The following is a 16,840-nucleotide window of genomic DNA, read 5'->3' as shown; positions in this document are numbered from 1 at the left end:
GGTAGCCAACTGTCCCGAATTAGCCGGGACGTCCCGTATTTTGGGTCTAATTTATTTGTCCCGTACGGGACCTCCCTTGTCCCGATTAAGCAGACTGCGACGCTGATCTAACCACTGACTGATACAACAGTAACACAACACTTGAGAATGATCACGACACCGCATCATCCAATCACAGCCCACACTCACGCGCATCAGAATAACAAACTCTAAATTGAGATTTAATTATTCTTTTGGGACAAATTATTGTTTGATTTGCGAACAGAATCCTGCTGTCTGGTCGCTCCCGGTTCAATCCGGACTCGCGCTAACGGCAAATCCCTTTCACTGTCCGGCCGGATTTTGATTTCGGCAAATCAGTTTTGGTGAATTCAAACAACGTGATTATTGTTCATGAGTCCAACATCCAGCCACGCAAGAAAACATGAAATCTTCCTGAGGGAAAAGTATGCTATTGCTTTCTTTAATTTCTTTAAAACAGTGTATAATGTTACAGAAGCTTTCTATTTCAGATAAATGTTATTATTTTGAGCTATGGTTTGTGTGTAGGCCTAATGTCACTTTTTTGTGTGACCTTAAAATTAGTTTTAGAATTAAATTGTACATACATAGGTTAAGCAAAACAAATGTGTTTATATCTGAGAAAATGTTAAACACATACGAACCTGAAATGACATATAGGCTACTGTGTGATACAGATACAGTGTCCCTTATTTTCCTGTAAAGAACCACGATTGTCCCGCATTTTTCTTTTCTGAAGTTGGCAACCCTAATCCTAACTGAATATACAAACTGCATACACTCATATAAAATGCATAACACAATTTTGGTTTGTTGTTGCAACGCATTCTGGGATTAGAAGTCTTAGAAAACACCAAACTTACACTCTATACCTTTTGGAACAAAGTTGGAACAAAGTTGGAACAAAGTTGGAACAAAGTTGGAACAAAGTTGGAACAAAGTTGTGAGAGTGACTCTGTCTGATGCCGTCATGTGGTGTCTAGTTAGGCAGCTCACTAGGTTTCAAAACAAAGCTTTCCTCTTGAAATGTTGTGATGTCAAGGCAGATACAATTTCGGCTTGTTTGCCCAAACTGCAGGAGTTATCACAGGGACAAATAGTTTCCAAGCCTCTCTATTAACCCCCCTGAGAACTGCTGACATTTTTCCCATGAGAATGACGACGGTTAACACACACTGGAGTGAGAGCATATGGGACGCCCATCACTTCAGCTGGCTGGAAACTGATTCCATCTGTGGTTAGTATGCAGAACCCCTCCACACTAACTGCTTTCCCCTTACTGTATGCAAAACAGCACACACAACACACACTTCTAGATAATTGATAACACACGGGCTATGTAGTGGAATATATACACTGCACACTGTGCAACATATACAGAATATGCACCAATACATGCTTCAAACAGTTGTATGCTACATAGTTATCACATGACCTTGCATATTCCATGCAACTCACACAGTATATACTGTACATACTGCAGAATAAAGAAGCAAATGTACAGTATGAAAGAGATGATATAATACTCAATGACACATAAGAGAATGAAATACCGGAGCAATGTCCTTGTAAAAAAAATCAATAATAGTGAACTTTAATGGGCTGGTGTACATAATGTAAAAGGTATTTGTCATGTGACCCTCAGTTGAAAACACAGCTGGGATTTATAAAGCTGGAATGGAGGTGCCATGCTCCCGTGGCGTAAATGGGCACATGGAAAACATTTTCTCTCTGAACAATGAAAAAATCATTGTTCATCCAGGACTAAGGAACATCTACCAACAAATTAAGGATTTAGCATATTACAGTTGCGCACAGCGCTAGCAACGTCAAGGTCACGGGTTCGATTCCTAGGGAAAGCAAGGACTGATCAAATGTGTACCTTGATTGCAGTGTAAGTCGCTTTGGATAAAAGCATCTGCCAAATGCATAAATAAAGCCTGTTTTTGGACCAGATTTTTATGGATGTCAACATGATTAAGCATGATTGGTCAGTTACCGGCTTATGTTTAATTATATGAAAACAAAAACAATTGAGTGACATCTAAAGACATGTTTGGTCTATTCAGTGTCTCCATCTACCACAGTAAAAGTAATGTCTTTGAATCATCTTCTTTTGAGGGATTTTCTCAATTAATTTAATAAATAAATAAATAAATAAATAAATAAATAAATAAATAAATAGAGTTGCACTGCCTATATTTCTATGACAATTGAAATGAAATAGGAATTATAAAAGAATAAACTCAAAAATACAATACTTTGAAAATTTGCCAGGATAAAATTTCTCAATATAATAAAAAAAAACCACTTATCTGAAAAATATGCTTCATATTCTTTTTGCAAAATATATTTCCATTTTTTTCCTCTTGATTTTGTGTTGAAGTGACCTGCACATGCTCTTGACAGGTTTTGTGCAAAGAACAAAAAAAAAAGAAAAAAAAACTTGTTATTAGAGTGAGAACAAAGCATTCATCAAATGCTTACAGAGACATCAGGCCAAGATACACACACTCTCTTAACACTTCACCAAAAATTAAACTGCCTGGAAATCTTTCCACTGTGCAAAAATACACTGGTATTTAGAAGGACATCCAGCAGTGCCTTTTCATTTGGAAGAGCAACAACTCAATCCCTTTGGCCTTGACATGTACAGTAATATTTCCATAGCTTTATACGTGCTCTCTTGCTGTTATCCGTCAACATAAATGCCTGGAATAACTGATATGTCCTTAAGTTTAACTCACTTAGTGAGCAGGTGGGTCATGTCAAGGATAAGTGTAGGGAGAGCCAACAAAATCCTTTACTCCTGCTACTCATTCCCAGAATTCCAAGCCATTCCTCCTTCAATCATCCGGCCCGCTCTCTGCTCCGGCTCACGGTCCTCTTATCTGCCTGAAAACTGAGCACTCCTGTGAAGGTCCCACCAGCACTATACGCACCCGGGAAGCACAAGTCATGAAGAGAGGATTGGGATTAGTTCCTTTTATGGAGTTGTAATGCGAGTTAGGGATGCTGGCTGGGAAATATGGCTTCCATCACAAAGTTATTCCCTAAATACCAGTTCAAGAACACAGATCGTGTACAAAATGAGACTAGGTATAAAAATCAAGTATTTTAAGAAGCTGCACTGCAAAAAGTATTGTCTTCCTCAGCATTTTGTCTTGTTTTCCAGGACAACTTCTTAAAAACTACACTTGTTTTCTGAAAGAATGATCAAAATAATGCTTAGTTTATGAGTTTATGCTTAAAACAAGAAAACATATCTGCAAGCGGTGTCATTTAAAGAGAAAAGTTTATTTTTCTGACCCCATTGACAGATATTTTTTATTGGTTTAAGCGTCACTGACTTTGATACATTTTTCAGAAGAAAAACAAACAAACACTTGTTATCTTATGTCATTTTGCTTCTCTGGAAAGTGTATCTTGATTTAAGGAGGTTTAGAAATTTTGTACTGGAAAACAAGACAAAAATGCAAAAGAAAATTTTACTTTATGACCTCCTGCTTTTCTAGCATTCAGTCATTGAGAGGCATTAGATCATATCTATGTGACTTAATGGCAGTAGTTATCTATATTGCATTTATCAAAACTGACAGGAGCCTAAAAATAATTTATGCTTCGCCTTTTGCCAGAGATTCGATGTTTGCTCTGTTTTATTAAGAAAAACACAGGAATAACTACAACAAAAAAAGGTTACAAGACTTCCTTTAGGTGAGGGATGGACTTCCAGCTGTCATTTATATTCCATTTATAATAAAACCCTATATCCAATCTTTAAAAAAATAACATGCAAACCTACACATTAAGCAACTACAAAAATACAAGTAGCATCTAGTGATCATCTAGGAAATTATTTTGCATTTCTATACAATATTGTGAGAAAAATGACTGGCTGACTCTCCTATTTATATCAATGCATGACTTCAGATGTCCAGTGAATGTTCATAGATTAAACTGCCTGTTTTCTGTTCAACACCAGAGATTGTATTAGTTTTATCTCTGTTGAAGCATCTCTGTGGACGTCAGCTCATCCTGAACGGTCAGAACGGCAGCGACAGATGCTTCCTCCGTCTGATGAGATCAGGGCTCATAAAACTGGTCCACTTTTACCGTGCAGTTATTCTGGGTCTATTGTTCTAATCGGTGCAGCCTGGATACAATCTTTAAATCTACTGCGCGTGGGCCGAGAGACGCTTCAGCTCTTGTAAAATAAACTGCTATACTTGATATGTTTGAGCCCCACACACCGAAGGAAGTCCACCACCGCGCTCCAATAGGAAAACAGACACGATTCCAACAACAACCAGGGTGTGGATGAGGTTGACCGAGTCACTAGTGTGGCTGTTGTTAAACATTCACTAGAGAGAAGTCAGGTGTTGAACACCACACATGACAGCATGTCCATCAGACCATATAAATAAAACCCTCTAAAGTCCTGCTTTAGGGAACAGAAAAACTAATTTATCAGAACAATGTGTGGTTGAAAAAATGCACATTTATGCAAGCCAAATCTCACAATGGAAATGTTGCTTGAAACATGTTTTCTTGGTGCACATATACAATCAGCATTCATACACTCACCACTTACAGGTAAAACTGTTCAACTGCTCGCTGTTAAGGCAAATATCTAATCAGCCAATCACATGGCAGCAACTCTAGGCATGTAGACTTACACACAACCATCTCTAGGGTTTACAGAGAATGGTCTGAAAAAGAGAAATATCCAGTGAGTGAAAATGCCTTGTTGATGCCGGAGGTCAGAGGAGAATGACCAGACTGGTTCGGCTGATAGAAAGGCAACAGTAACTCAAATAAGCACTCGATACAACCGAGGTCTGCAGAAGAGCTTCTCTGAACGCTCAACATGTCCAACACTGAAGCAGAAGAGCTACAGCAGAAGAAGACACACACCGGTGACACTCCTGTCAGATAACAACAGCAAACTGAGGCTACAATTCACACGGACTCACCAGAACTGGACAATAGAAGATCGGGAAAACGTTGGTTTGATGAGTCTCGATTTCTGCTGCGACATTCAGATGGTCGGGTCAGAATTTGGTGTAAAGAGTGAAAAGCATGGATCCATCCTGCCTTATATCAACAGTTCAGGCTGCTGGAGGTGTAATGGTGTGTTATATATTTTCTTGGCACACTCTTAGTACCAGTTGAGCATCATTTAAACACCACAGTCTACCTGAGTATTGTTGCTGACCATGTCCATCTCTTTATGACCACAGTGTATCATCATCTTCTGATGGATTCTTCCGACAGGATAACATGCCGTCACAAAGCTCAAATCATCTAAACTGGCTTGATCATGACAGTGAGTCACTAAACTCAAACGGTCTCCAGTCACCAGATCTCAGTCCAGCAGAGCAGATTTGGGATATGCTGGAACGGGAGATTCGCATCATGGATCTGCAGCAACTGTGTGATGCTTTCATGTCAGTATGGACCAAAATCTCTTGAGGATTGTTTCCAACACCTTGTTGAATCTATGCCATGATGAATTAAGGCATATATAGTTATTAAATCTGATTATGTCATATTATACAGTATGATGATTGTCAGGGGACCCGATATTGATTCTGATATTGAATTTTACCAATAAAAACCACTTGTAAAATCAGAAAATTTCACATCAAGATGATCACTGCCGTGTTGAAACATTCATTCAGCGACACAACTCTCCAGCATCATGCTGTCCACTTTCCCTGAATTCAGCAAGCAACTAAACAGACGCTTGGCCACTTCATATGAAGTTTTCTCCCATTTCGACATGTTTCAGAGTTCTTTCCACGACATTAATGGTCGGTATTGTGGGTTTCTTGCAATTTAATATTTTTCCGTCACCATGTTTTATAAATAGATGCTGGAGTCGTGAGCGTGTTTATTGGGAGACAGCTGGATATGATTACCTTCCTGCCGTGTGGATTCATTGTATCAGCTTTCTTGGCCGGGCGTAAATGAAGCCCGTGGAATGGCACTGGAGGAATTGCAGCGTTATGCGGGACTGTTATATGTGGCAACACAAAGCCAGTAGTGTGGCAAACGGCCTAGTCCTCTCACTAGGTCAGTACTATGAATACCATCAAATCAGCACTGCAGGATCTGACACAGTATGTGCATGTATGGGAAATAGTATCAGTGTTGTGTGACACTTAGCTCTTTGCCAAAACCTAGTGAGCAGCCTGTACCTAGACAGCACTTTAGGGCACAATGCTTCTGGTGTGCTTTTGAACAGGGCTGCCTTCAAAGATAACTAATTTAGGCCCAATTTACTCAGCATTTCTAGACAAATTAGATTGGGGGGAAAAATAATCCAAAAAAACTGAAATAGTCTAGAGAAATGTTATAAATAAATAAAAGAACAAAAAGCGTTCTAAAGATTTGTAATACTTTTAATCAGCAAGCATGCAGTAAATTGATCAAAAGTGACATTTTTAATGTTATAAAATATATATTTTTTATTTTCTTATTAATTATTTTCAACTTTTAAAGAATCTTGAAAAAAAAAAATAATAATGGTTTCCACAAATTTACACAGCACAACTGTTTTCATCATTGATATCAGAATGATTTCTGAAGGATCACGTGACACTGAAGACTGGAGTAATGATGCTGAAAATTCAGCTTTGGATCACAGGAATAAATTACATATTAAAATATGTTCAAATAGAAAACAGTTATTTTAAATTGTAGATAATATTTCACAAGACTGCTGTTTTTACTGTATTTTTTGATCAAATTAATGCAGCCTTGGTAAGATTAAGAGACTTCTTTTTCAAAAAAATAAAGACCCCAAACTTTTGAATGGTAGTGAATAATGCATTCAACACTGAAAGATAAAACAAATCATTTTAATGCTGTTTAGTTCATGCTTGAAGTATCACATCTTTATCATTTCAGACTCAATAATCAGTCTCTTTCGAGGTTCACTTGAATTAGGATTATGCCTAACACAGCAGTAGACAGCCAGGTTTTGGAATGGAGCTTATGCCACAACTTTACAAGCAAGTATATGTAACTTGCTTTACAAGTTTCTCTATCAGCATGCCAGTACAGTATAAACTGATGAGTGTTGTGAGCTTAACTGTGTCAGTTGTATATCGAGCACGAAAGTAACACTTTAAAATGGGCTGCTATTGATTACAATCCTCACTTGCTCCTTGCATTGCCACAGACATCAGTAAAGCCTGTGCAGGATTTGAGGCATTTATGTAAACATGGTGAAGAGAACTATGAGAGACATACAATACAACAACCAGACAGCTAAAGGAATCTGACAGCCTTTAGTTTCTCCATAGAGCGTGTGCTACAAATCCCAAGCCTATCTCATGTGGGACCGTGACTAATGGGTTTGCTATCGCTGAACGAGTGATTGAGGTGGACAGTAACAAAGTACATTTACTTGAGTATCTGTACTTTACTTGAGTATTATTTTTTTCTGGAAACTTTTAACTTTAACTTCACTTCACTTGAAAGACAAATATCGTACTTTTTACTCCACTGCATTTCTGTCAAGGTCCTTGAGTAGAAAGTAGTAACGTTTTTTGTCATCTCTAAAACGTGATTGGTTTTTTGTAGGTGACAGACATTCAGACAGCCTATCAGTGATCACTCTTGTAGGGTCACGTGTCGTGGAGTTCAGCGATTTTCCATCATGTTCTTTGAACACTACTACCCTGGAAATCCAGAGTTCTCGCCAGAGCACAAGTTGAAATTGCTCAGCAAGTTTACTCTGGCGTCCAGTAATGATGCTCATTAAATATGCCCTTGTATCCGAGCTGCACCAATCACATCGGGTTATCTGATATAGGCGGGCCAGAGGCGAGATAAACAGATGACGACAGCGCTGTGACGTCGAAGTCATTAGTAAACATTGCAAGATGGCTATGGATGAACACCAGTTGTTTGAAACGGCTTTGGCCGCAACAATGAACGAGTTAGACTTGGCTTTTTATCTAAAAGAGGAACAGAAGACGGCGCTCGAGGGCGTTTTTGCTGTTTTGCCGACCGGATACGGCAAGAGTCTAATCTACCAGTTAGCTCCGCTGGTAGCAAAGCGTATGGGGCTTGTTGTGATTGGTCGTAGTGTTATCCAATTGCGTGCAGTGAGATTTTCAAATGCATGCTTGGTGCCGCCCCTCGAGCTGGCCGATCTTTCTTTTAATCTTTCAGATTTAGGTCTGGATTTCCAGGCTAGAACACTACTCAACTGGTGGCAAAATGTACGAAGACAGATCCTCGGCACAGAGCGTGCATCCATGGCAAATAGGTCTTTCTGTTTTGCTGCTTGTTAAAGCAGTTTTGCTGTCGGGCAGTTATACAGCCATGGTTGTGGAGCTGGGTTTTAAAGCAGGCTGGATTTTTATAGAAACAATTGATTCAAATGTGCGTAGATGACACATAGATGTGTACTTCTTTTGTTGGGTGGTAGGAGTGTAAAAAAAGAAAGAAAGAAAGATGATTATGGTCTTTTTTTGTCAATTCAGTTTAATTTCTATAGGTTTTATCACATTCTAAAAGCTCTTAAATTCCACAGATACTACTAACTGATAGGTGTATTTTCTAGGTTGCTTCAGAGGCATAAGTATTACATACAACAATGCAACAATAATAAAAACATTGCATTGACATTTACTTTTGATACTTAAGTACTTTTAAAAACGAGTACTTCTGTACTTTTCCTTCAGTAAAAATCGGTCTTTACAACTTTTACTTGTAACGGAGTCATATTTGACCAGTAGTATCTGTACTTTCACTCAAGTAAGGAAGTTGTGTACTTTGTCCACCTATATGATGGAATGTAAATGCATATGTGATAAATTATGCTAAGCTATTTATATAGACTTGCTATGAGGGAAAAAAACTGAATCAATATGAGGTACCCCTGACAATCATCTGACAATATACATAGAGGAATTCAGGCCTACTTATTGCAATGGGATCCAGGGTGAACCACATCTAGCCTAACAGTCCAGAAAATACTATTGTCATTTCCTTTCTACTAGAGAGAACAGTGTGTGTGGCTGCCATAATAACACAGGAAATAGATTTGTCCCTCGCATCTGGTTCTGCTCATTTGAGTGTTGATTCCTCTAATGCCTCATCCTTCAGCATGGACATTTAAACTTGCCCTGATCCCTATATGCAATATGGAAAATCCACCCAAGCAGTTTTTCGACCCATTGTGCGTGAAAAAAACATTGGATTGTGAAAATGTCACGAGGTGATGAAGCGAACGGTTAGCATGAGGGTGGCAATGGTGAGACAAGAAACCAGCCGAATCTTCCACTCAACTCCAAAAGTTCATCCAAAAACATCCATCATGATCAAAAAACATTTGCTCGCTTGCTCTTAGGTGCTAGTGCACAACATATGCAGTTTATCTGGCTAAAAATAACCAAGCAAAGAACATCTGGCAGTCTGGTATGATATTCCATAAAACTGTGCCAATAAAAACATGTTTAAAATGATCAACATGAATCCGTTACGTAATGCCTCCTATTCTAGCGGAGGGAAATTATAACTAGACTATTTACTAGAATTTTGAGAAGCCCGTGTAGATGCTTGTTTCTTTTGGCTTCATGCAGGGGTTTCACAAAGTTTTTCTAACCTCAGTGTGCACAGGAATGCTTGTGTCAAACCAACCACAGCAACCTTTGGAAAAGAACAATGTGTTCAATTAAACGTACGTCCTGCAGGTCAAATTTCATCTAATTAAATCACAACTAATTCTGGATTGCGCTGCGATGCACATTACTGAACAGGAAATGGTGTAGCTTGTTCCTGTTTGGGGAACTAATTGAATAAAGATCAACAAAATGATATTACTAGGGTTCAACATATGCATCTACTTGGCCACAATGAAGCTAGTCATAATGTAAACATTATAATATATTATAAAATATATTATTTATACCATTTTAAAAACATTGATCTACTGCAAACATATTCACAATATTGACAGTATATCAGTTATGCTAAAGAGAACATCATACTGTATATTAACATACATAAAGTATATTAATATGCATGCATGCAGTTACATCATGTACCTTTAAATGCTTTAAACAGATACTGTTCAACTGTAAACATTAATATATTAATAGTTATGCTTTAAATAACATTTAAAGAAAATATTCAGGCTTTTCAAATGAACACTCCTCTAAACAGCACATAAGAACAAAGCAGACTGTGATTGGACACTTCATATCTCTGTCAGAGGTATTCTCGCAACCGAATCCTAATGGCCCGGTCATGTGGCGAAGAATAAGACTTCAATAAAGACTTAAAAGTCAATCAAACGTGAAATCCAATTTCAAGGACTATTTCAAAAAACTTGCGAGAACAAAAAAAGCAAAAAACAAAGTAAGATCAGCCAATGCAAATATCACATTCATTGGCCTCAACTAACCTAAATCAGCAGGTATTTACTTTGCTCAGAAACCAAGTTTAACAAAGAAAAACAATATGCAGATATCTCTTAAATCAAGATGAAGGTTCATCCAAATGTTCTCCTGCAATATATAGTGAAGTGAGTCTGAACGCATTCACAGACTGAAACCAGTTCGGTGTCGCCAGAGGGCCAGAACAAGAGCTCCAGTTGACAAAACAACATCTCCCCGGACCGCTGTGACGTTCCTCACAGTGCTTTCACCGTGTGAGAGTTAGTGAAGGTTCCCTCCAGAGATCCCGGCGGAGAGCCAGCTGGTTTCAATTAGCATACCTCAGATAGAGAGTGGGGGTCCTGGCTTCTTGCGGGGAGACACTAACACCCGGATAAATGAGAGGAGAGCCGTGCAGACCCGGCCCTCGGGACAGCAGCCAAATCACACTTGATGACGGGGGATTTTGTGCTGCTTTAAACTCGCCGACTGAATAAACACACTCATGTTTTGGAACATATTTGAGTGTTGCTTGACAAACCGATACGAGGCTTATAATTATGGGAATCCATTAGAGAGTGAATCAGTACATTTTTATCTGCATCATTTTTGGATTGACTATAGTAAAGTCATTTTTTAAAGAAATGAATACTTTTCACTATCCAGCAAGGATGCATTAAATTGATCGAAAAGACATTTACAATGCTACAAAATGTTGTTCTTCTGAACTTTCTATTCATCACATGTAGCTGTAGCTCAAACAGTAGAGCGTTGGCGCTTGCAACGCCAAGGTCATGGGTTCGATACCCAGGGAAAGCAAGAACTGATAAGACTGTAAATGTGTAGCTTGAAATGCAATGTAAGCTGCTTCGGATAAAAGCGTCTGCCAAATATGTAAATGTAAATATAAATGTCATCAAGTTATTTAAAAAAAAAATGTTTACTGTATTTTTATTTAATAAATTCTGCCTTGGTGAGTATAAGCTAAAAAAAATACAAAAATACAAAAAAAATCTTACAGACCTCAAACTTTTGAACTGTGAAACTCCTTTGCTCTACTATACCACCCAGTGCACATGAAAACGGCCTGACAATATCCATAATATAACTCCACTAAAGCCATGCCTGGCATAATCAGTTTAAACAATCCTAAGACACGTCATAAGCACAGATACTTTTCTTACACAAACAGCTCTGCTAATGCAAACACTTCTCACAAATGCACAAAGAATACAGTGCAATAAAAGTACGTCTCACTTACATTAGGCTGACAGGGTAATTTAAAGCTGCGCTAACAGGGTCAGTTTACTTCAGACTAAGTTGAAAGTGTTTGCTATGATTATACTCTTGCTGTGTATACTATGTACTTTGCAATATAATACAAATTCATACTGCAATTAGTAGAGAAAATTCAATATTAGATTAGATTTACATGTTCTGAAGTGAGTGGAGTTTGCCCATGCAAAACTCGCCGTCATGATGCCAAACTGCTGTGGGATGAGATGCACACCAAAGTGGAACATGAGCAGAAGTAGTAAGGCCTTAGAAAGCACCAGCAAATCCCAAAAGATACGGAGGAGATATCAGTTTTCTCCACATGGAACTACTAAATATCAACCTGGAAAAAACACTTTGTAAAGCCGTCTTTGTTGGACATTCAGACTTGTAAGTGAGATACAGAAGTTTCTCCACTGACAGACAGGACCCACGTCAAATCTACCGAGACAAGAGTGACAAATGAGTGTATTTACTGTAGATGAACTGTGTTTAAGCTGCTTGATCCATTAAGGATCACCCAGTGAGAAGGCATGGTGATCCGCCTGCCCACCCAGAACACAAGGACAACTTTTGAAGGCATTACGTTACAATTCTCACTCATTAACCAGCCTTTAAAACACATATCCCTCGATCTGTGATTCCCTAGTCCAAAAGAGTTTCTCCAGAACATTTAAAACATAAAATAAACCACGCTGACTCAGACCATCAGTGAAAAATGTGCAATAAACAGCAGCTCTCTGGTTGTTTTAGGCCTTGAGAGGAGATTGTACAATGTTTAATTGAAAGTACAAACACAATGAAAGATGCAGCAACAAATCTGCAGTGCCTATAAACAAGATGAAATATTAAGATGCATTAAGTCTCCCCTTCGCTACAGCAAAGCTGTATTCATGTGTATTTGTTAGCAGCTACTTTAAAGTCAAAGACATTTAAGGGTCATTGTATAAAAAAGGAGCCTTTTCTATTTCAAAAAGTTGATATTTAAAGCCTTTTACTCAAGGTCATCATGAAACTGTATGCTTCTTAGAGAATTTAATGCTGGTATTTAATGCCACAAATACGCAGTCTGCAAAATCATGGGAACAAGGTTCACAATTTAAAGGGTTTGTTCCACCCAAAAAAGAAAATGATCCCATAATGCACTCATCCTCAAGCCAAGGTGTATATGACTTTCTTCTTTCAGCCGAACACAATCAGAGTTATATTAAAAAATATTCTGCCTCTTCCAAGCTTTATAATGGGAGTGAATGCTACCTTGTTTTTACTTTTATTATGGATGGATGGATGTGCTTTTTTGGGCTTAAAAAAAAAAAAAAGGTACCAATCACTTCCATTATAAAGCTTGGAATAACCAGGACATTTTTTTTTATATATAACTCTGATTGTGTTCGGCTGAAAAAAGAAGTGGCTTTAGGGTGAGTAAATTATGGGATAATTTTAATTTAATTTGGGTGAACTAACCCTTTAAAATGGTCCCCTAATGACAAAACTAACAAAATATCTCCAACTTTTTTTTAATACATACCACATATTCAGTTTTTGTTGAGTTAAGTTGTTAAAGTCATTAGTCATGCGTGTAATGAAAGAACACAAAAGGCACATTTTGTAGAATGGCCCTTACCAGTCTTACAGCTGCCAAAGGAAAACCATGTGTGAATGTACTTAAGACCAGGTCAGCAAACTCTATTGTCACAGGCTTAACGTTGTTGGTTAAAGCATATTTGTATCATGCGCTGTTTCGTGTAAAGCAAAAAACAGGAGCTTGGTATGGAGCAAACCCTTCCTGTAAGAAGATCCCCTATGGAGAAGTGACTCATAAAGCAGCGCCAGTGAAGTTTACGGGCTCTGTGTGGGCCTTCTCGTCACGGCCGGGACGCCCTGAGGATACTGACGCTGTGATAGCAGCCTGTTACCAGCAGACAGACAACAAGAGGCTAACTGTGTGCTCACAATGACCACTGTCTCTCGGCCCACTCGCAAAACAAGGTCTCTCATTAAGTACGCTGCATTTCAAAAGGTAGTTGTTTGTCACCTGATGGTGGGTATCTCATGTTGATAGTGAGACTTTATTATAGGTCACTTAGTGAAAATCTCCTTTGACTCAAACCACACAAGCTCCTACATGATTTAATCAGAGCACCAAAGACATGGATAGTCCTTTGAAGGGAAGATTGCAGTACATGGCAACACAATTTGGCCATTTCCTCACGCAAATCTATCGTATTGCTTCAGAACACAGCACACAAGTCATTTTTAAGTGTGCTCTTTTGAGTTTTTACGAGCTTGACAGTCAAAATTGCCATACTAACTATTTATTTAATGTGCAGGTGTGAAATCACACCGTTTTCAAATTCATAGCTTGTTTTATTCGACAACCAGCAACAAATAAAAACCAACAAAAGCTACTATTTCGAAGCAGTTACAGAAAACTGCGCATGGACATATTTGGTGCATGTTGATGGAGTGAAATAAAGTTCAGCACAACATGGCTCGACCTCCAGCACAGGGCTGTTTACAGTACAGGTCATGGGAGAGAAAAGACACTGGGTCAGTCGAGGACAAGTGCAAACAACATCACATGGACCAGCATGAATTCTGCGGTGCTGATACCTCCGGACTACAAGACATTTGTGGCGTTCACAACCCATTTTACTTTCGGAATGTCCCGGTGAAACAGGACATTTTACGAGAAAGAAAGTAGGCTGGGACTTTGAATGCATTGAATGCATTTTAAAAGTGAGCGTTACATATCATAATTGATATTAATCAACATTAAAATCACTCTATATTTACCAATAAGAAAGATGATATTTAAATGCTTAGTTTTACGATCAAAGCTTGTAGTTTTAAAACATATAATGCAATGCAATACAATGATGATTAAGAGATGAGAAAATAAACCTTCCTCAAAAGCCTGACGAGCCGGAAACTCACATTTGAACATGATTCAAAATTTGCGTGTTAAATATAAAACAGTAGCCGTCACATGGTTAAAACAGCAGCCTAAAAATTTAGCTTTTTGGCTATTGGTTATTAACTTTTAATGAAAGGAGATAACTTTTGGGATAACAAGGATGAATGCACAACAAGACCAGGAATGTATATTACGGAAGTAAAACGGGTACATTTTGATTTTCAAGAACAAATCCCTGGAGTCTGAACCTGGGGAACATGAGGTACGCTGGGATATCTTTGAGTAAACTCACCCTTACAAAGGACGTGTACTGATGGCACTGCTGTCGGTTGATTTCCAGGCTGAAACGCTGACTTACAGCACCGGTCTGCTCAACACCGTTTCCAAAATACACCCGGGCCGGCAGACCTTTGAGTCTCTTATCTGCATCTGCTGTTAGATTGTACAGCAACTCTGAGGAGGAAAACAGACACACACATTTCTGTAAGACAACAATGTGTAAACATCTCTCATAACATGATCTGTGGTTAAACACACACTATCAGAAGCATTCCAGGCTGATTTTAGATTTAAAAACAAAGTCAAGTAAGACATCAAGTTCCCACTGTCAAAGTTGTGGAAAAGAGAGAGAACAGTACAAGAACATTTCCTGGGCCACGTCCAAGAGTTAAAGGTTTCATTTGTGGAAGTTTGAGAAAACAGCAAGGACATTGAAGAAGAAATATGGTTCAAATGGTACTGATGAATCAGTTAAAAATAAAATAAAATAAAATAAATAAAAACTTGAATGAATAAATAAATATTTAATGACAAATAAGTACATTTCATCAATATAATGCAAATAAAATCTCATTATCATTACTGTTATATTGTGATTTTTTTTTTAACATTTAATTTATTACAACAAATAAATGATGATGTGTACTTAAAATTATACAATACAATTCAAACAATATTATATTTTTTCACATTACAATAATGAGATGTTTTGCAGTAAAGAGGAAATGTGCTGAATTGTCATCAATACAACGTCAAAAAAATAAAATAAAATAAGTTTGGCCTTGCTCTTAAAGTAAGTTTCAGGTTCTTTATGAAAAATAATATTGCATTTTTCTTTTTGTTTTGGGATGAAATATGATCCAGACATCTCTTGGTGAGATTCATCCATCTACACCTACAGGCTTTTCCAAAACCCAGAAATTGATCAAAAACACAGAACTGTTGGACAGGACCCCAGAAATAGCTGCTTTCTTTCCACTGAGTGTGACTGTAGGAACTTGATGAATTTCTTGACAGTTTTTGTGATGAGGTCAAATGTTTAATTGCAGGACCCTTGCTCCAACCCTGACGGTGAGTAAGAGCTATTATTTCTCTGCTAGTCTCACAGGGTGTTACTCTAATGAAGGTCTGTGAGCAGGAAGGGGCTCCTGGACCAATGCAGGGGATTGTTCTTTGAACACATCCAGCTGTGAGCGCACTATGAGCTCACTCCGGCCTACAGAACCAGGGCGTTACCCAGACACAAGGTGCACTTCCCAATGCGAGTGCCATGTGGAGCTAACACTAGTGCTCTGTACTTCCCTGAAACGTTCCCATTATGTAACACCCCCTTAATATACTCCATCTCCCATAAGGCCACACCCACTCAGCAAGCAGTGGCCACACCCAACGGTTTAGCAAGAGGTCATTCTCATGCAGTCAGGCTCATTGAGTCAAGTAAAAAAATATCAGAAACAAAACAACTAGATTTAATTGGGAAAAAAAGCCTTTTTTTTCTGAGCAAGTAAAATAAAATAAAAATAATAACAATTAAATAATAAAATAAATATTAAATTTAAATAAAATTCTATGAATTAAAATGCATTGCAATAAAATAAATTAAATTAAAATGATCTAAAATGCAATGCAATGCAATAAAATAAAATAAAAATCCCAAAACACTGAACCAAAAACCCTCCCAAAAATGAATCTATAGTGAGTCACCTATGTGGCCAGGCACATGTTTTCCTCGAAAGCTCATGCAGATGGTGACATTGAAGCAGTTGAGATGCTGTGGACCCTCATGACACTGCGGTACTGTGATGTTTATTGAGACAGGCAAAAAGATGGAGACGTCCACCGAGATCACTGGCCTGGATCTGTCACATGCAACAGCAAAGAAAGGTCAAAGCTACACCAGACTGGATGGGATGATTATAAGAGAACACTAACTAGGAACTGATGTAATTAAGCT

General features: G+C 38.2%; 1 protein-coding gene across 2 annotated transcripts in view; it reads right to left on the bottom strand.

Annotated features, from left to right (window-relative positions):
• itga9 (integrin, alpha 9) overlaps nucleotides 1-16,840 on the bottom strand; it is a 90,866-nt gene that overhangs the window by 38,677 nt on the left and 35,349 nt on the right. The window contains exons 14-15 of one of the 2 annotated variants that reach the window (XM_084391172.1): nucleotides 16,591-16,745; nucleotides 14,900-15,060 (exon numbers count right to left, since the gene is read on the bottom strand). In XM_084391172.1, the coding sequence (XP_084247298.1) occupies nucleotides 14,900-15,060; nucleotides 16,591-16,745 (316 nt within the window). The remainder of the gene's footprint in view (nucleotides 1-14,899; nucleotides 15,061-16,590; nucleotides 16,746-16,840) is intronic. The other variant, XM_084391171.1, reaches the window with a different exon arrangement.

The sequence above is a fragment of the Rutilus rutilus genome (assembly GCF_951802725.1).
Source record: "Rutilus rutilus genome assembly, chromosome: 20".
Lineage (NCBI taxonomy): Eukaryota > Metazoa > Chordata > Actinopteri > Cypriniformes > Leuciscidae > Rutilus > Rutilus rutilus.
This window is presented reverse-complemented; position numbering and strand designations above follow the sequence as displayed.